General features: G+C 40.2%; 1 protein-coding gene across 13 annotated transcripts in view; it reads left to right on the forward strand.

The window, feature by feature from the left end:
- ripor3 (RIPOR family member 3) overlaps positions 1-21,470 on the forward strand; it is a 240,440-nt gene that overhangs the window by 200,307 nt on the left and 18,663 nt on the right. For 12 of the 13 annotated variants that reach the window (XM_068048189.1, XM_068048182.1, XM_068048180.1 and 9 more), the window contains 6 exons: positions 1,222-1,351; positions 1,640-2,308; positions 4,546-4,685; positions 10,283-10,445; positions 12,400-12,535; positions 18,660-18,821. In XM_068048189.1, the coding sequence (XP_067904290.1) occupies positions 1,222-1,351; positions 1,640-2,308; positions 4,546-4,685; positions 10,283-10,445; positions 12,400-12,535; positions 18,660-18,821 (1,400 nt within the window). The remainder of the gene's footprint in view (positions 1-1,221; positions 1,352-1,639; positions 2,309-4,545; positions 4,686-10,282; positions 10,446-12,399; positions 12,536-18,659; positions 18,822-21,470) is intronic. The other variant, XM_068048183.1, reaches the window with a different exon arrangement.

Below are 21,470 nucleotides of genomic sequence, written 5' to 3' on the forward strand. Positions count from 1 at the left end.
ACAGGTACCTCCATGAGGCCAGGTCCTCCTCGCCCAACAAGTCCTCAACCTTGAGCCCCAAGTCTTCAGATGCGGAGGATGAGAAGAGGCGTAGGACACGCAATTTCCTGAAGAGGCAGAGGAGGAATGAGTTGAAGTATTGTCTGTTGGTTCTTTGAGATGAAGTGCCGGAACCTTCCAAGAATGACAAGGTCTCAAAGGTGGTCAACTTGAGAAAAGCAACAGAATATGCTAGCAGGCTGAAGGCAGAGCAACAGAAACTGAATGCAGAGGGGGAGAAGCCTCAGAAAGAACAGCAACAGATGAGGCACAAACTCCCCGAGCAAGAGTTGTCACACCACCAAGATAATATATGGACTTTTGAGCATCTATATTTGTAAAGTTCATAATCTCAACACCTGTGTAAATAATTTTGATATCTAATGTTATGTGTTTTTACTTTTAGCACACAAGAAATATCTTTGGAAAGAAAGGGGATGTTGTGTGATTGCCTTTAAGAGTGATATCCCTTTAAGATCTTAGTATGCTGATGAGCTAAGTACTAGTACGTAGTCATGTGACTCAGAGCCAGAGTCATTCTGTAACTGTAACACCTGGAGGAAGGTTCTACAAATAGTTTGTTCTGTACTGTATGTAATAGTTTAGCTGTAAATAAACCTGTTTGAGATCTTCAACCAACTGGACTCCACGCATCTCATTTATGTTGCATCATTACAAATATTGATTTAATCTCAATGTAGAGCTGATTACTGATGGATTCAACAAATGAAAGAAAAATCCTTAGTGGATTCCATGAAGTTATTTTCCCATAGATGTTGTGAATGTTATAAACAGTTCTATAATTTTTGTGAGGCTACCTAATAATCAGTCTGAGGTAGAAAAATCAGTTGAGAAGCTGTTTTACAAAAACTCATTTTTGTGGTGTCACCTTTTTATTTTCATACATGCTTAGGTTTGGGAGTACAATTAAGATCTTATGTTGCTTCCATAAAGAACTGTCTTTAAAAAGAATAAAAGGTGATGTATGGTGTTTATAACTGTGAACCAAATATTACATCAGATCACTGAAATTCTTTAATGAAACTCATCCCACATTGAGTAGAAATATTATATGACAAAATGGAACATTTTGCTTTCAGCAATATCATACAGAAATCTAAATTGAGTTTTGTGTTTCAATACCTGCTTTTAATTTCTCTCCTACCCTTTGCTTTGCCACAGTCCATTTGATACTGATGAAGTATCAGTAACCTCTGGATCAATCACCAAATTCTCTTTGTCAAGTAGGAAAGGCTCTGTGTATAATTGGACACCTCCCAGCACCCCCAGCTTCAGGGACAAATACTTCTCTGTGAGTATCTCAACTTGAATGTTTCATGTTGCAATACACTTCTGTAACTTTTGGCAGTGAAGGATAATAAATTAAGTTAATCCTAACAGGAAATAGCTGCCAGGTGTTGACTCTTAAATGTACACTGCATGATATAGTCTTGTATTGACATGCCTTGCATAAAATAGAACAAATTGCAAAAGAGAATATCTAGTAACTGCATATGCCTCAATAAGTTAATTTAATTATATCTTAATACTGTCAGTATGAATGGACATATTAATCCTTTATTTTCTATTCTGTTGCAAGCAGCACATTGGACAAGAGGATACACTGCCTCTATTATACCAAGAAACAAAAGGAACTTTTATCTATAATCACTTAGGAAATGGATACCATAATACACATTTGTCATCTGTGCCTGAGAATGAGAAATTTTACAATTATGCAAATATAGACAAACAAGGAAACAGTCATTGCACTGATGATACATCAACTATCCAAGAGTCATCCATGAAATTATCTCATAGCTTGCAGGGTAATGTCTCTACAGAAAGGACTGTGCAATCACTACATGTAAAACCAAGATATCAAAGTCAAAGAGAATTTCAAAGAAATTCAATACAAGCCAGACAATTTCAAAGTTGTTCAGCACAGGTGAAATCTGCTTTGCAAGTGGGACCACACCAGAGGCCTCAACAGCCTACTGGGAAAGCTGCTGGATGGGACTCAACTGGCAACGTCAAGAATGCAGATCTTACAAAACCATTAAGTCCACAGAGAACTTTGACAGTATCCAGTACACACAGAAATAGCACTTCAATGTCTTCTGGAAAGAATGTGAGGACAGATTTCATTTCATTAAATATAGGAGCCATACTACAAGAAATATTGATTATTCTGAGGTCTAATCAAAGAAATTATAAGGAACTACAAAGACTAGAGCAGCAGGTTCTGCACTTCAGAGATATTCTAAAGGTATGGTGCTAGTGTTTCTCCAACAAATATCTTAATTTTTAAATCCCCAAGTTGAAGCTGGTATTATAATATATTTCAGGGAAAATACAGGTTGCAAAATATTTTAATGTCCAATAAAAACAAATTAGTGCCCCTTTTCATGTAAGAAATTAAATAGCCCATAAAATGTTTTGCCAACCGTTTTGGACTCGGAGGTCTGAGTTAGGTATCAGTGTGATCTCAAAATATTATTGAAGGTGCCTTTTATAAATTGTATTCATGTCCAGAAATTTGGGGCGAGAGCAGTACCAAATTCGGAAACAAATCACTCAAATTGGGTCTTTCTGAATACATCTTGCTGTGAGGAAGTGACTGCTGTCTGTGGCTGAGAACACATCTGTCCATAAGCCTGAGGTGTCTAATCCCTGGGAGTATAACGGTGTATGCACAAACTGCCATTTTTGTGGCTTGAGTGCAGAGGGAGGGAATGTATTTGCTTTCCTTGGTGATTCCATGAGCTGATCAGTCACAAACCTAATGTGATATTGTATAACTCAATGGAAGCCTATGCTTTAGTTTGTGGAACTGGGCTCAGATGCAACTGTGTGAATGGTCAAATTATACAACTAAAGTTGAAAATTGATTAATCGCCTTCTAAAGCATATCAATAAGTATGATTGCAATTTCCACCAAGGCTACTTCATCTCAGTAAATATAATTGCATTGTCTGGGCATCAAAAGTTCTCCTGGCTGTAAAAAAGTTAGTTTTATTCTAATGAAGATAGCATTGGAACAGTATAAAATATGATTTAATATTTAGTAGAAATTATGAATAAACCATTTGTTTAAGTGCCATCCTCTCACTTGAGGTTTTTCCCTAGACATGACCTCTCTCGATCCTTTATAGTCATCAGGATTTTGTGACTAAACTCGGGTACATCTGTCTGTGTGTGTCTCCTGCTGTTATCTCAGTTGATAATTCTGTCATTAGTTATTACAGTTCCCAAACTCACGTCGGTTGAGTGGTATTTTACCTAGGGTTGCAGGAGATTAGGCAATTTTTTTCAGATTAATTGAATTTGTTTATTATGTGTGAAGAGTATATCCAAGAGAGAGCTATTTTCAACATTTAATAATATGAGGAAAAATAGGTCATCCAACTGCACTACGGTCAAACTCATTTTTTTAATAGTCAGATCTGCCTTTGGTTTAAATTGAAAGAAAACAGAAAAACTTGAAATACTCAGCAGGTTAGCATCGCAGCCTCACAGCTCCAGCGACCCGGGTTCAATTCTGGGTACTGCCTGTGTGGAGTTTGCAAGTTCTCCCTGTGTCTGCGTGGGTTTTCTCCGGGTGCTCCGGTTTCCTCCCACAGCCAAAAGACTTGCAGGTTGGTAGGTAAATTGGCCATTATAAATTGTCCCTAGTATAGGTAGGTGGTAGGGAAATATAGGGACAGGTGGGGATGTGGTAGGAATATGGGATTAGTGTAGGATTAGTATAAATGGGTGGTTGATGGTCGGCACAGACTCGGTGGGCCGAAGGGCCTGTTTCAGTGCTGTATCTTTTTTAAAAAAAGGTTTGTTAGCATCTGAAGAGCCAGGTTAACATTTCAATTTTGAGCCTGGTCTGGTTCCCCAGGTAGCCTCCACATTCAGGCCAGCACCTGTACTACTCCAACAATTTGCCAACTTCATCCTCAGAGAACCATCCACTACAGCATGAGAGTAATATTTATATTTTTCATGCCAACCATCTTTATAATTTCTAACCATAATTGGGATGTTTTATACTGTGAACCTGGTGAGTATGCCAAAAATTCGTATCACATAAGATCCTTTCAACCATCGATGGGCACGCATCCTTGGAATGTGTTAGAAACAAGTCTCTTGAGTAAAAGGACAACCTTCAAATGTACTGTATTATCTAACTTTTAGTGGTCAAATATCTGCTTTTTCATATAGTTTTATGATAAAGCTGTTGGATTGATTAGTTAGGAAAGTACATTTTTTTGCATAACACTAGGTTTGAGCATTAGGATATACATGACTGCAAAATGTGACATATAAGTCATACTTTAATCATCCATATATGAGAATATCTAACATAGTGGTACAATTTACTGTGTTTATACTATATAATATGGGAGCAACTTATAGACAAGTTTAATTTATGGTAAACTATGAGAGAATGAGGCAATTTAAAATAAGCTATTAGATTATTTTTGTTTTACATTTTGCATTTTTTTTAAAAAACAGAGAGAAATAACAGACAGCAGAAGTACATCTACTGTCAGTCTGACTGTTGAAACAGTCTTAGAAAGCTTCAACTTCCTAAATGCTGACTCAAGCGAAGATAATCTTTCATGCTCTGGGAGCATTAGGATGAAGGATGAAAGGTAGGCAACTAAAAAAATGACAATAAACCCCACACCTGTGCTTTCATTGCCAACAAAGTGTTTTCAGACACGACAAAGAAAATACCTTTTGGAAACATAACCAAATAATTAGAAGACAACAGTCAAGTTCAATTGTTCAGATTATTTTATTTTATGCACACCAAAAATAGATCATTGTCTTGAAATTAGTCTTGGTTATTATCTTGGTTGGAGGTATGGAGATTTAATTCTGTTTGTTCAATGTTTGGGACAGCAATGTACATAACAGATCTTCATAATGAGTCCTTTTTGGTGTGATTGACAGGGTGTGACAAGTGGTATTACTTAGGGATTTGCACAGGAGCCTTAGCTTTTCACCACATATATTAATGATATATTAATGACTGGGATGAAAGAATAGAAAGTTGTATATCCAAGTTTGCAAATGGCACTAAGTTAAGAGGCACAGTAAGTTGTGTGGATGTAAGCAGGAATTTACAAAGGAATATAGACAAATTACGTGTGTGGGCAAAACTATGGCAGATGGAGTTTAATGTGGAGAAGTGTAAGGTCATTCATTTTGGATCTGAGAAAGTCAAATAGGAATACTTTTGTATTGGTGAGAGATTAAGAGCTGTGGAGGAGCAAACGATTTGTTTGAAAATCACTAAATGTCACTGCACAGGTACAAAAGGTAATCTAAAAAGCCAATTAAATAGTGACGTTTATCCCAAGAAGGTTGGGGTACAAAGGTGAGAAAGTGATGTTTCAGTTGTATAAGAGACTTAGTCAGAACCCATCCAGAGAACAGTGTTGAACCTCAGGAAAGATACATTGGCCTTAGAAGTGGTGCAGCACAGATTCACCAGAATGAAACTGGGGTTTAAATGGTCCAATGATAAAGACAGGCTGCATAACCTGGGCTTGTATTCCTTTGAGGATAAAAAGATATAATTATGGTAAGAGATTGTAAAAAAAAAAAGGATTGTGTTCACTGAAGCAGAAGTTAGCAGAAATGTTTAAAATTATGAAATGGGTAAATTGGAAAAGATTATTTCTAATGGTATCAAAAAGTCTGAACTTAAGATTAATAATGGAAGCATAAAGGTGAGAGCTAAAGTGGACCAAATTTTGCTGTAGCAAGGTACCTGATGCATTTACTTTTAGTTAGACTTGCCTCTGCACCTTTCAGCTCAAAGAGAATTTGCTCACAAAAGGTGGAATCTTCCCAGTCCCTGGAAGCTGTCCCAACTCTTTTATTCTTAGGCAGTTTCAGGTGCCTCAACTTTTCAGCCAGCCATGTAGCCTCCAGGGAACTCTCCTGGCTGACAAAGGATATACATTGAAGGCATGGTTCATGACGCCCATCCGGAACCCTTCCAGTGAGGCAGAGGATCAACATAACCGAGGCCATTGCTCCTCTAGGGAACTATTGAACAGGCCATAGGACTTCTGAAGATGCATTTCAGTGCATTTGATCATTTTGGGGGAGGCCTCCAGTACACACTTACAAGAGTTTCTCACATGTGCTGCACCTTGCACAACGTGGTAATCATAAGAGCATAAGAAATAGGAACAGGAGTAGGACATTTGGCCCCTAAAGTCTGCTCTGCCATTTACTAAGACTATGGCTGATCTGATTGTGGCCTTAACTCCACTTTCCTACTGGCCTCCCATAACTCTTGGCTCCCTTGAAGATCAAAAAACTGTCTAACTCACCTGGGAATATATTTAATGACCCAATCTCCACTGCTTTCTGAGGACGAGAATTTCAATGATTAATGACTCTCTGAGAGAAGAAATTCCTCCTCAACTCCATCTTAAATGGGAGATCCCTTATTTTTAAACTGTGCCCCTTAGTTCTAGACTCCCCCATGAATAGAAACATCCTCTCAGCATCTACTCTGTCAAGCCCCCTCAGAATCTTACAAGTTTTAATAAGATCACCTCTCATCCTTCTAAACTCCAATGAGTATAGGCCCAAACTGCTCAACCTTTTCTCATAAGACAACCTCTTCATCCCAGGAATCAGCCTAGTGAACCTTCTCTGAACTGCTTCCAGTGCAAGTATATCCCTCCTTAAATAAGGAGACCTAAACTGCACACAATACTCTAGGTGCAGTCTCACCAATGCCCTGTACAGTCACAGCAAGACTTCCCTACTTTTATATTTCATTCCCCTTGCAATAAATGCCAACATTCCATTTGCCGTCCTATTTATTTGCTGTACCTGCATGCTAACTTTTTGTGATTCGTGTACAAGAACACCCAGAGCTCTCTGTTCTGCAGCATTCTGCAGTCTCTCTCCATTAATATCCTGCTGTTCTATTCTTCCCACCAAAGTGGAAAACCAGACATTTTCCCACATTATACTCCATCTCCCAAATTTTTGCCCTGCAGCGAGGAAAGTTGCCAGAGAGAGATGATGGGCATGAGCGCAGGCCATCTTCTGAGGGTCCTCTGAAGCACAGCAAATAAATGGGAGGGATGCTAGGGATTCCCTCATCCATCCCAGGTTCTTCTAACAATGGCTCCTTCTGTAGTCGCAGGTTTCAGACATGCCCCATTTGAGATATCTCTCCACTAATGCCCTATCTATCTCAAGACAATCACCTAACCTGAGGTATTAAATGAATACTTTGGATCTGTCTTTACCAAGGAAGATGATGAAACCCAGGTAATGGTGAAAGAGGAGGTAATTCAGACACTAGAAGGGTTTAAAATTGATAAGGAGGACATATTAGATAGGCTGTCTGTACTTAAAGTGGATAAAGCACCAGGACTGGGTGAGATGCATCCAAGGATATTGAAGGAAGTGAGGGTGGAAATTGCAGAGGCACTGGCCATACTTTTTCAATCTTCCTTAGACTCAGGGGTGGTGCCAGAGGACTGGAAAACTGCAAACATTACACCCTTGTTCAAAAAGGGGTGTAAAGATAAGCTCAGCAACTACAGGCCAGTCAGTTTAACTTCAGTGGTGGGGAAACATTTAGAGAGAATAATTTGGGATAAAGTTAATAGTCACATGGACAAATGCAGGTTAATTAAAGAAAGCCAGCATGGATCATGGATCATGGATAATGGATGCGGCATATCTGCATTTCTTCCACTTCATTGTTCCATCATTGTCTCAAATGCTGAAGTTTGCAAGTTTAATCAAAGATGTTGTATTGGTTTCAGAGGTGTGCCAGTTCTCATGCAAAAGACTTCCAGCCTCTCTCTGTGGAATCACCACTTTGTCCTCAACCATAGCAGGCTATGTCCGGTGTTGAATGATCACCAGGGCCTCCTCTTCCATAGGCATCAACACTGCGATGTGTGCCACTCCTCCTCTGCCTCACCCCCTCTCCTGGGCATTGTATGCTGTCTTTTCCAGTAAGGATGGATGAGAGCATTTTCATGAATGACAAGGTCAACCTCGGCATTTCACCTCAAAGAACACCTTGCATACGTCCGCTGTCATGCTGCCATCCTCATGTCTTCCGCAGATGGTCGTGCTGCCACCGCCTCCTTCATCCACTCATGCACAAGGCTCAGTATTGCTGAAACTTGTGACAGCTGGGCATTCACAGTACGTAGGCCACCAGCACCCAAAAGTCCCTTCATTCTGTCACTGGGTTTGATGGCACTCACCTGTCCAGACCTCAGAAGGTCATTGAAGCACTTGTAGCCTCACAGCTGGGCGGCACAGTGGCGCAGTGGTTAGCACTGCAGCCTCACAGCTCCAGGGACCCGGGTTCGATTCTGGGTACTGCCTGTGCGGAGTTTGCAAGTTCTCCCTGTGTCTGCGTGGGTTTTCTCCGGGTGCTCCGGTTTCCTCCCACAAGCCAAAAGACTTGCAGGTTGGTAGGTAAATTGGCCATTATAAATTGTCACTAGTATAGGTAGGTGGTAGGGAAATACAGGGACAGGTGGGGATGTTTGGTAGGAATATGGGATTAGTGTAGGATTAGTATAAATGGGTGGTTGATGGTCGGCACAGACTCGGTGGGCCGAAGGGCCTGTTTCAGTGCTGTATCTCTAATCTAATCTAATCTAGCACTGTATCCAGGTACCTCTGAGGATCTTGCAGCTAGAGACATCCTCTGCCACCTCGAGCCAAGCCTCTTTCGTGACTGGGGCTGGGCGCTTCCTCCCACTCTCTGGAAAGAGAATATGCCTGCATGCCTGCACCACCTCCACTATATTCTGAAGGGAGGCATCTGAAAATCTTGGAGCCGTCCTCGATCTCCTTTTCACCATAATGCTTTTACCTCCAAGACAATAGTGCTATACTTACTGCATCCACACAGAAGACTGGCTGTCCAGCTTTAAATCCATCACCCTCATTTAATGTCCCACCTGCCAAGATCTACTGCTGTCCTTAATTGGAATGTGAGCATGGGGGCGGCAATGTAATTGGCCGTCTCCTGGAAGATCTACCCTCCCGGCATACAGAGCCCTGTGGGTTTGGGACCCAGAAATGGTCCCAATTCACGCTCAGATCCCAGCACCACAAGATTCCGCCCAAAGATTTTGAAAGCAGTACAGTGTAAGAAACAGGACATCTAGGTCCTGGGTGAACCAGGCAGCTAACAGTTAATCAATGAGATTTAAGGATTATCAAATAAGCAAAAGAAGGACTGAGAAGGAGGGTGAATTAAAGGGAATGAATTCAATGTCAAATCAGGCACAGAAAGAGAAAGAAAGAAAAAAAAATTAAAATTTTACATTTTGAAAATCTCCCCTAAAAACTCAAAACTTGAAGGAATGAGACTCCACGCTTGTAATATTTGGTGCCAAATTTGTGGATTGGCAGTAACTAACAATTATCACATTTGCAAGGACAAGACTTAATTTTCTGTGCTAAGTTTAATGGGTAATTATTGTGCAAATACAGCAAGTTCCTAAAAAACAGGCAGACTAAGCGTGAGATGCCTTTTTTCAAAAAATAACTGCGGTGCGGCCCAACTCGAACAGCAACTTTTGGATAGTCACAATTAATAACCATGCATCTGCTCCTTGCCTGAAGTTGCTGTATAATTTATCCATAAATAACAGCAAGCATCATTAATTTAACATTATTTTGACAGAAAATTCTTGCCCAATATCTTTTTTCAGACAGAAGGTTACTAAAATATGGAATACATTACAACAACTAATTTAGGTAGAGCTAATCACAGCATGTAAGAGATAATTATATACACAGTTGAAAAAAAAGAGGGTCGAAGGAAAGAGGAGATGGAATTAGAATAAATTACTCTGATGTGAAGCTAGAATGATGGGCTGAACTCTCTCTTTTGTACTGAGATTTCTATGATTTGAAAGTTAAAGTAAAATTAGATCTAGGAAAACTATAAACGATCAAAAGAACTCAGTTAATAAAGGTATAGCTTAGCAGCTGGAACACTTTTGCATGCCCTATCATTGGGCCCACCAGCTAATTAGACTGCCACATTTTTGCACACAGTTGCACAAGTTTAAAGCATTCAGATTCTGCTACTTTTTAATGTTGTGGCCTAAAATTAGGATTTTTTCTCATTTTTAACTGCATTTTAAATATTGATTTGTGTGCATGCTGTTGTCTGTGCTGTACTTTGTTTCAATTTATTTTTCATACACCCCTTATTGTTTGACAGGACTGATACTTACAATAAAGGCAATATTTGTCAGCGTGATTTACTGACTAAGAATGGAGATTTAGAAATTAAAACATCAGGAGGCCTTGTCCTGACATCAGAAAATGTGTGTCTTGATCAAGTTCTCTTAACTCACCTGCAGGTGTGCAGGAGGCTTCTACAGGTAGGTGGGGATAAAATTAACAGCAATTATTTTTTTACTTTTTTTTAGCCTTTGACCAAATGCAAAGCAACTCACATGTGCAAATGTATTGCCAGAATTCCTCACTGTTTTAGGTGGCTATCCCAAATATCCATATTTATAGAGTGAGTGTTGAATTTTGTTATGAGTGTGCACTCAATTTTTTCTACATATCTTGATAAATCTAAAAAAAGTTCTTTTTTTGGACTGATCTGGCATCAGTTTTTTTTATTTCATTTTCATTTACGAAACTTGTACATTTTAAACTTACTATTGATCATAATTCCTTTTGAAAGCATAAGAAAATATAAATGTTTTAAATTTTCCATTACAGAGTGACTGAAGTTTCACAAGAATTTTTAAGTCTTAAAATATGAACCTACAGAATGCTAATAAAATACTACAGATAACAAGAACTGGTTTACAGAATATATTCAAATTTATTCCTACCTTGTAAGCTTAGGGTACTTGCCGCACATTTTGATCTGTATTACTCTATTCCATATAAATCTTGTTCATGTTTGCTCAGAATTGTCCATCCACTTTAGGTTCTCAGCATTATACATCTGAGGTAGGGGTGGAGGAGTGAAAGGTTCAGCATCCTTTTGATAAAGGGGAATATTTTTCCTGTGAGTCTGCTGAAACAGGAATTGTTTACTACAGATATCGTATATTGTATTTTTAGATATAATGATCTGAAGGAAGTAGGCTGATCACTGTAATCTTGATATAATTTATCCAGGCCTTAAATGCGAGGAAGAAAGGAAACTATTTAACAAAGATTTGTTTTTAAACAGGGAATGCTTTTGTATGTTTTAACCTTTATATCCTCCTCAAATCAGGGGAAAAATGGTTCTGCAGTTATTTAACCCAATTCCTGCCCACATTGATACTTTGAAATATGAGCCTAGTGACAACACAGTAGCTTAAAGCTAATCTTGGACCAGTTGAACCTATACTCTGATAGTTAGAAGAAATAATTCACTAGCTCTAAGGGTAGGTCTGGACACCCTCTGTGACTTTGACAGTAGTGCATTATCTCTCCTTATCCCCTCTGATGTCTTTGTCATGGTCAACTAGATAATCCTCCATCTCTCCTCCAATGTTCAGTTTGGTGAGACTGACCTCACTTGGTTCCACTCTTACTTATCAAATAGTAACCAGGCCATCTCTAGAAATATCTTTCTTTCTATTGCACTATCAGTTCCCAAGACCCCAAGGATCTACCCAAGGTCCCTTCCTTTTCTTCATCTGTATGCTTCCCTTTGGTGGAATCATCCACAAACATGGATTCAGCTTCCACATCTATGCTGATAATATCCAACTTTAGCTCTCCACCACCTCTCTTGCCCAACCACTGTGTCTGTGCTATAAGATCGCTTACCCCATTTCCAAACTTGGATGAGCCGTTATTTCCTCCCACTAAACATTTGAAATACTCAAGTCATTGTCTTCAATCCCCACCACAGACTTCATATCTTTACCACCAATTCCATTCCCATCTCTGGCCGCTGTCTCGAGTTGAACCAGACTTTGCAACATTGGCATCCTATTTAAACCTAGTATTGTTATCTCACTTATGGCACATATAAGGGCACATGTTTCTGTTCATAGGTGTCTTGGGGTGGCAAAAAGATTGAATCTTCTTTAACTAGGTTACAAAGCTTATGTCAGTCAATTAACATCTTTGATCATTAGTATGAGAATCAGTATACTAACAAACTCGCAACTCTTATTTCCTATTTTACATAATTCATTTTTTTTTACAGGATTGGTGAACTGTGTAACATTAATTTTGTGTACAAAGCACATTTTTTCTGTTAAAATGCAGAATGTTTATGAGCTTATTAAATTTAATATATCTTGCATTTAAAAAAAGTAGAGGCCATGCTAACTTGGTTCAAGAGGCCCAGAAATAATTTGATTTATGTTTCAGAGATTTACATCGACTGGCTGTGTACCTGCCCTTCAGAACAGTATATTAGAGGAGCTCTCTCAGCAGATCCTGGTATTGGAGACTCTAGCTCTCATTTGTTGCGAGAAGTCAGGGAACATTAAATCAGTGGAGGAAGGTTTGTATGAAGTGACCATAATTATGGAGAGTGCACCAAGATTTATCTATGAGGGCCATTCAAAAATTGTGTTACGGAGAGGAAGATTTAAATATCGATACAACTATTTACAATAGGTTAGATTACAGATTGTTTGAAATAAGGGGACTAATATTTTAAAAGGCAGGAAATATATCAAGCTACATAGCTTCACTAAAATTACAGACGTAGGAAATCCTATTTTAAATTTAAAGAATTCAGCCCCCGGGTAACTTTGTAATGGCTTTTATGGTTCAAAAGTAAAAGTTTTTTAGCATTAGATGCAATCTGAGAGTATTTATTGTGGATTTTCACATCAGTTTGTCTATTACAGTAAGATTTTCCAAAAATGTCCATCAAAAATATTTACTTTTTATTTTAATGAGTTGCCTTGTACTTTAAATTGCTTGAATGATTAGTTTCTTTTTAAAGAAGAAATGCCAGATCCATTCCCTTTGCCTCACTTTTCACATATAACATACAAATTAGGAGCAGGAGTAGGCCACTCGACCCTTTGAGACTGCTCCGCCATTCAATAAGTTCATAGCTGAACTGATTACTCCACATTTCCACCTACCCCCAATAACCTTCCACCCTCTTGCTTATCAAAAATCTATCTGCCACTACCTTAAAAATATTCAAAGACTTTGCTTCCACTGCCATTTGCGGAAGAGAATTCCAAAGACTCATGACCTTCAGAGTAAAAATTTTTCCTCATCGCTGTCTTAAATGGGCGACTCCTTATTTTTAGACAGTGAATCCTACTTCGAAATTCTTCCAGAAGGGGAAACATCCTTTCCACATCCACCCTGTCAAGACCCCTCAGGATCTTATATGTTTCAATCAAGTTGCCTCTTACTCTTCTAAATTCCAGCAGATACAAGCTTAGCCTGTCGAACCTTTCCTTGTAAGACAGCCACCCATTCCAGGTATTAGTCTAGTAAACCTTCTCTGTACTACCTCCACCGCATTTACATCCTTCCTTAAATAAGGAGACCAATACTGTACACAGTACTCCAGATGTGGTCTCACCAATGCCCTGTATAACTGAAGCATAACCTCCCTACTTTTGTATTCAATTCCCCTCGCGATAAACGATAACATTCTATTAGCTTTCCTAATTACATGCTGTACCTGCATACTAACCTTTTGTGATTCATGCACTAGGACACCCAGATCCCTCTGCATCTCAGAGCTCTGCAATCTCTCGCCATTTAGACAATATGTTTCTTTTTTATTCTTCCTGCCAAAGTGGACAATTTCACACTTTCCCACATTATACTCCATTTGTCAGGTCTTTGCCCACTCATTTAACCTATCTATATCCCTTTGTAGCCTCTTTATGTCCTCTTCATGTCCTCTTCACAAGTTACTTTCCTACCTATCTTTGTCTCATCAGCAAATTTAGCAACCACACCTTCGGTCCCTTCATCTAAGTCATTAATATAAATTGTAAAAAGTTGAGGCCCCAGCACAGATCCCTGTAGCACACCACTCGTTACATTTTGCCAACCAGAAAATGACTCATTTATGCCTGTTCTCTGTTTCCTGTTAGCTAACCAATCTTCTATCCATGCCAATATATTACCCCCTACACCATGAGCTTTTATTTTCTGCAATAACCTTTGATATGGTACCTTATCAAATGCCTTCTGGAAATCTAAGTACAATACATCCTCCAGTTCCCCTTTATCCACAGCACATGTAACTCCCTCAAGTACCACCAATGTACATTAATTTGTTAAATGGAAGAATTGACTCTCGGTATATTGCAGCAGTTGAAAAAGGTCAATTTGGTTGCAATATCGGCACACGTGGAGGTTACTATAAGCCCAGGTGCTAGGAAAGGGAGATAATCCAAGAATTGGTTCTTCACTTGAAGCTGGAGAAAGAAAAAGGATGTTTCTGCTAGTAGCTTAACATCAATTGTAAAAATTGGTTCTTACAGCAGAATGGCATGTCCTCTTTAGATGGAACAATATCAAGATGAATCATTTAAAACAAGTATATTACACATAAAAAAAGCTTGTATTGCTTTATTTTTGTATTGCTTTTAAGCAAATGCCAGCACAATTCTGTGGTCACAGAGATTAAAACCTAAAAGATAATCAGTAATTATCTCCGTTGTATGAACAAAAGCAAAAGTTGGCTGACTCATACATTACAACTGTAACTATATTTTTTGAAAAGTACTTAATTGCTGTAAATATGTTTCAGAACATCTTGAGGTTAAAGGCACTATATAACAAACAGTCTTTATTTCTGTTGAGGGGGTAGGTTGGCTTCCTCGCTCAACACCTCTTGCAATGGCAATTTTTATTTGGCTGCTTGTGTGGGTGGAGAGCAGTCTGGGGTGACTGTCAAAATGTTTCCTTCTCATTCCCTGTGGGGAAATCCTTGGCCTCTGGTTCTTTGCAAAAGCATAACTGACATTAGGAAACCATCAGATGAGATTTATTGGGTACAATTTGTGTTATTGTGTACCAGGACGGAAATAAAAACAGAAGGTGCTGGACATACTCCACAGATCTGGCAGCATCTGTGCAGAGAGAAACAGAGTTAATGTCTGGGATTTTACATTGGGCAGACGGGAGCTGGCCACCAACTGAAAAGTCGGTGGCGAACCCGCTTCTGCCTGGCCTGGGGATTCGTTCCATCTTTTACAGATTCCGAGGCGGGACTTCCACCCGCTTGAACATAAGAACATAAGAAATAGGAGCAGGAGTAGGCCATTCTTCCCCTCAAGGTGGTGAATCAATAAGATCATGGCTGATCTGCCTCAGACCTCAACTCCTCTTTCGTGACAGCTCCTCACAGCCCTCAACTTCCCAATATTTCAAAAATCTATCTACCTCCTCTTTAAATATTTTCAGTGATCTAGCCTCCACAACTCTCTGGGGTAGAGAATTCCAGACATTCACTACCCTCCAAGAGAAGAAATTTCTTCGCATCTCAGTTTTAAATGAATGTACCCTAATTCTGTAACTATTTCCCCTAGTTCGAGATGCCCCCACTAGTGTAAACATCTTCTCAACATCTACCCTGTCAAGCCCCCTCAGAATCTTGTACGTTTCAATAAGATCACCCCTCATTCTTCTAAACGTTAATGAATAAAGACTTAACCTGTTTAGCTGTTCTTGATAAGTCAACCCCTTCATCCCAGGAATCAGCCTAGTGACTCTCTTTTGCACTGCCTCCAATGCCACAGTACAGTTCTCCAGGTGCGGCCTCACCAACACCCTGCACAGTTGTAATAAGACTTCCCTATTTTTAAACTCCAACCCCCTAGCAATAAAGGCCAAAATTTCATTTGCCTTCTTAATTACTTGCTGCACCTGCATGCTAACTTTTTGTATTTCATACACAAGAGCACCCAGATCCCTCTGTGCTGCACTTTTTTGAAGTCTCTCTCCATTTAAATAGTAGTCTGCCTTTTGATTCTTCCCACCAAAGTGCATGACGGAGGAAGTCCCGCCTCATTGAGCTACCGGCCAATCAGTGAGCCAGCAGTTCTTAGTCCCAGCAGTGCCACCGGGAGCAGTGGCCACTGCTGGGACTGCAGCCCAGCATGGAGAAGATGCCTGGCAGCTGGGAGGAAAGGTAAGTTTTGGTTGCCTTGCTGGGGGTAATCGGTTGGGCCCCGGCGAGGCAAAGGTGATCGGTTGGGGGGAAGGGGGGGCATGTTGGGTGTTGGGGGTGGTTGGGGTAGTGGGGGAGGCCCTCCATCGGGCACCCTGTGCCCAATTACCAGGGCTGCCCCAGGACAATCTTCAGCTGCCTGGTTTTTACAGTTGGCTTTTCCTGGCTCCAGGACGCCTGTTTGCCACATGTAAAATCTGTGTGAAGGTGGGTGAAGGCCCTTAAGTGGCCTTCATTGGTCTGGGGCAAGTGGGCTGTTTTTCGCACCCCCCCCCCCCCCCCTACTCTACATAAAGGGTGGGGGAGGCAGGAACTGGTCAGGAAAGCCTCCTGGAGCCTCCTGCTCCATTTTACTCCACCACCGCCCTCCCCCCGCCACTATACCACTCGTTGGGGTGGCGTAAAATTCTGGCCGATGTTTCAGGTGAATGACCTTTCATCAGAACTGGCAAAGGTTAGAAATGTAATGGGTTTTGAGCAAGTGAAAGGTCAGGGTGAGGTGGGGGGGGAAGAAGAATAAAAGGGAAGGTCTATGATAAGGCAGAGGGTTGGAGGGATTAAATGACAAAGATGTCATAGAATATAAGACAAAGACAGTGTAATGGTTGTAATAAAAGACAAAGCATTTGTCCAGAGAAAGTGTTAATGGCAGAATAATGAATATCTGAAAGCAAAAACATTAAAAACAAGTTTAAGACTGGGTCATGGTCTGGAGTTGTTAACTCAATGTTGAGTCCAGAAGGCTGTAGATTGCCGAATCATAAGATGAGGTGCTGTTCCTCGAGCTTGTGTTGAGCTTCACTGGAACACTGCGGCAAGCCAAGGACAGAAATGTGGACATGGGAGCAAGGTGGTGAATTAAAATGGTGAGCAACTGGAAGCTTGGGGTCATGCTTGCGGACTGAGTGGAGGTGTTCCGCAAAGTGGTCACTCAATTTGCGTTTGGTCTCCCCAATGTAGAGGAGAACACATTGTGAGCAGGGAATACAGTATACTAAATTGAAAGAAGTGCAAGTAAATCGCTGCTTCACCTGAAAGGGGTGTTCGGGGTCTTGGATGGTGAGGAGAGAGGAGGTAATAGGGCAAGTGTTACACCTCCTGCGATTGCATGGGAAAGTACCATGCAATGATGAAGGAGGCGATAGAGGAGTGGGCCAGGGTGTCACAGAGGGAATGGTCCCTTTGGATTCTGACGGGAGGGGACGATGTGTTTGGTGGTAGCATCATGCTGGAGGTGGTGAAAATGGCAGAGGATGATCCTTTGGATGTGGAGGCTGGTGGGGTGGAAGGTTTTTGCTTGCCTACTTATAAATACAGTTTACATGAGCAATTTAGAATTACTGACAATACTATTCTTTAAATGATCAGCAGCATGTAAGCCGTGTAGAAGTGGTAGGTGGCAACTTTAATCTGCAAAACACTCTGGGACACTTAGGGCTGAATTTCATTAGCGGCTGCAGTTCGCGGTGGCGCGCTTTGAACTCGGCAGCCTTGCGACATGGAAGCGCCGCCGCTGAGCCCCCCTGATATTTTGCACGGGGGCTCGTTTAAATATGGGGGCAGAGCGGCCGTCCTCGTACAGGGGCGCGGCCGCTACTTCCCCGGCAATGGTGTCCGGTGCCACCGTGCAGGCGCCAGCACCATTTTTAAAGGGCTTCAAGCCTTTAGGATAAATTTGAATTTTTAAAGGGTTGTCAGCACACATTTTATTGAAAAAAATATTAAAAGCTGGAGGCCCTTTCCCAACCCCCACAATGGTTCATTTATTGTCTGAAATGAATAAAATTTATTTCAGTCCCAACATGAACTTCCTCCAACAACCTCATCAAATTTGCCCTTCAACCCCTTCCCACCATCCCCACAACCAATAAGAATTGTTTTAACTGCTCCCCCCACCCAGCCCTGATAATTTCAATCCTCCCCCTCCCCACCACTGTCTCGCCTCGGAACTCCCCAAAGGCATGCGAGTTACGGCTGGCGGCTGTAAAACCGGCGTGGGATGGCTGTCGGGAGCAGGCAAGGTAATTAGCATTTTGTTTTAATTAATTTAAATATGTAAATGATCCCCGCCGCAGGGTGGAGAGGAGCCGCACCGAGGCCTTGCCGCTGCCAGTAGATGCGGCAGGGCCTTCTCGGCATTGTGGGTCATGGCGGGTCTCTCCCGTAAGTATTTTACGGGGCCACCCCTGCCACGACCCCCGGCGTCGAGGGGCTGATAAAATTCAGCCCTTAGTGTTAATTATCACTTTACTCCATTAAGTTTATTAATAGGTGGAAATTCCTGTGACACATGGCACCCAGTGGAAGATGATTGGGGCATTGTCTTTTTTGAAAGAAAGGATGTCTCATTATGAACTAGTATCAACATTGAAATTTCTATAGCACTAAATAAATGAACAGCAGTAATCAAAACTCATCTTAGAACTTCTTCTAATGCAATTTGCTTTTTTATCATTTTTGCTTTCAGTCATTCCAAAAACAAAGAAGGAGAAATCAGTCCTGTCATTTTGGAGTAAATGCACCGAGGCAGACTGTGTTTTGTATTTATCAGCTGAGAAGTTCCTGACACAGCTAAGAAATTGTTATACACAGAAAGTGGCTGCACGGTACCCAGGACAGACAGAGAGGGGTAAGCTATGAATAACTCATGTCTAACAGATTGTCTGGACTAGAATTTCTGAAATATCCATCATGTGACAATTAATACATCAGAAGATAGTATGAACATTGTGCTAATAACTACCTTGAATTGATTTTAGACATGCAATTGAGTCAGGGTAATTTGCCTGGGGGAATTAAATATGCTTCAAGTTTGACTTTGTCCAGTCATTCAACTCCTTTCAAATGACAGTCTTGATAACTTCCCCTGTTCAGGACTCCAATTAAACCATTGACTAAACAATAATATTCAGAATTCTCCCAAAAGAATGAAGTCAAAAAGTTAACTTTTTTGATACTTCCTTGTTTTCTCCCTTGGAAAATAATTCATGAGAGTTGATGGGAGACACATTTTGGGGGGAAAAATAGTATAATGTAATAAACACATAATTTACTTAGTCACATAACTGGAATTTTATTTAGTAATATATGAATAGGAATAGGCCATTCGGCCCCTTGGGCCTGATCCACCATTTAATAAAATCATGGCTGATCCATATCCTAACTCCATTTACCTATCTTGGTTCCATATCCTTTAATACCCTTGACTAGTAAAAATCAACCAACGTCAGATTTTAAAGTATTATTTGAGCTAGCATCGACTGCTTTTTGAGTTTCACATTTCTACCATCCTTTGTGAAGAAGTGTTTCCTAATTTTTCACCCGAATGGCCAGGCTCTGATTTTAAGTTATGTCCCCTTGTCCCAGACTCCCCGCACCAGCAGAAAAAGTTTCTCTCTATCTACCCTATAAATTTCTTTCGAAATCCTAAAAATTTCTACAAACAATCCTTTAACCTTCTATATTTCAGGGGATACAAGCCTAGTTTATGTAATCTCTCCTCATAATTTAACCCTTGGAGTCCGGTGCTGTAGATGTCGTCGAACCAGGGCTTTGTATAGCTGTCGCAAAACTTCCTCCCTTTTATATTTTAGCCCTTTAGATATAAAGGCCAAGGTTTCATTTGTTTTTTTTTGGATTTTTTTTTTGTACCTGACGACCACATTTCAGTGACCTGTGTACATGGACATCTATTTCTCTTTGGACCCCCACTGTTCCTAGCTTTTCACCATTTAAATAATACTTGATCTATCCTTTTTTTGGTCCAAAATGGATAACCTCACTTCTCACACTTATCTGCATTGAAATCCTTCTGTCACCATTTTACCTCCTCACTTAAACACCACCTACTATGCCATAAAGCATTGAGTCATTGTCAAACTTGGATATATGGCTCTCTAATGAAAATAAAGCAGAAAATGCTGGAAATACTCAGATCAGGCAGCAACTGTGGAGAGAGAAAAACAGTTAACGTTTTGTCAGATCATTGACCTGAAACGTTAACTCTGTTTCTGTTTCCACAGCTGCTGCCTGACCTGGTGAGGATTGCCAGCATTTTCTGCTTTTCAGAAAAATTTATAGATTTTCAGTATCATTGTATTTTGCTTTTGGCTTTCCATTGAATTTATCTAAGTCAATAATAAATAGAATGAATAGTTGAGGTGCAAATATTAAATATTAATTGTCTATTTTTGTTGCTAAATCCCATAAAAGTCAAAACAGAAATTCTGTAGTGATTCTATTACTCAGACTTCTTGTAACAAAATGAAAATTACAGAACGATTTTGCATTACCTTTTTTAAAACCTGTTGAGCCAAAGGTTAAGCTAATCACTGCCACTCAGCTACAAAACAAAATGACTGCACATATTGGATTTCTGAAATACAAACATAAAATGTATAATACAGGCCAGTGTATACAGGCCAGTATGCACAAAGGGACCCATGCAAAAATTAACCTGCCCTATCTTGTTCAATGATGACTAACTTGCTGTGCATTTTTATTTTATTCTCTTCATCAAATGTTTATGGCGGGGGAGAAGGGCAGGGAGCAGGGATTGCAAATGGTAGTTAGATGACTTCTAATGTGATGTGCCACTCTTTTGGCTCAACAAGCAACATTTGTGTGAAAATATGAGAGTTCCTGTGTCCTTCTGCTGGCTGTGGGAGTAAACCACAGAAGTTGCAACAGACAAGAACTGCTATTATGTTACAGTCAGCAGAGAATATACTATTTAGTGAGACTGAGGGGTTGTCAAATTTGATTACACTGACTTGATAGATTCAGGTCCAAGGCAAATAATATTAAGAAACATTGTGAAGATGTTTTCGAAAAGCCCAGCAAACAAAAAAGTTAGCAACATTGTGATTCAAGTCATCAACGTGTCAGAGTGGATTTAGTCTAGAGTGGACAATTAGATTATGTCAGTGGAAAAGGAAATGAGTTACCAAGGTCTGCGATCACTTTACAGAGATACTGAAATGCAACCTCTTCTACTCAAAGAAATCACACTGCTGCAGTCCTTGGTAATAGATTAGTCTTTCCTCTTCATGTGACAGAGTTCATGAACTCTGTAGAAGGAGAGGCTTACTCTGATTGCCTAGTATCACAGGCAGGGCTCTATAGGAACCAGGAGAGTGAGAGTCAGACCATTGTCTACAGTTGAATGCCCTTCTCCTATTAAATTGTTACGAGGATGAATTCCTTTGAGAAGGCTGATTGCAAATGAATTTCTAGTTTATCTTACATGGTCAAAGAACTCTTCTCAACAGCCATCTGT

Source organism: Heterodontus francisci, chromosome 16, assembly GCF_036365525.1.
Source record: "Heterodontus francisci isolate sHetFra1 chromosome 16, sHetFra1.hap1, whole genome shotgun sequence".
NCBI classification, from domain to species: Eukaryota; Metazoa; Chordata; class Chondrichthyes; order Heterodontiformes; family Heterodontidae; genus Heterodontus; species Heterodontus francisci.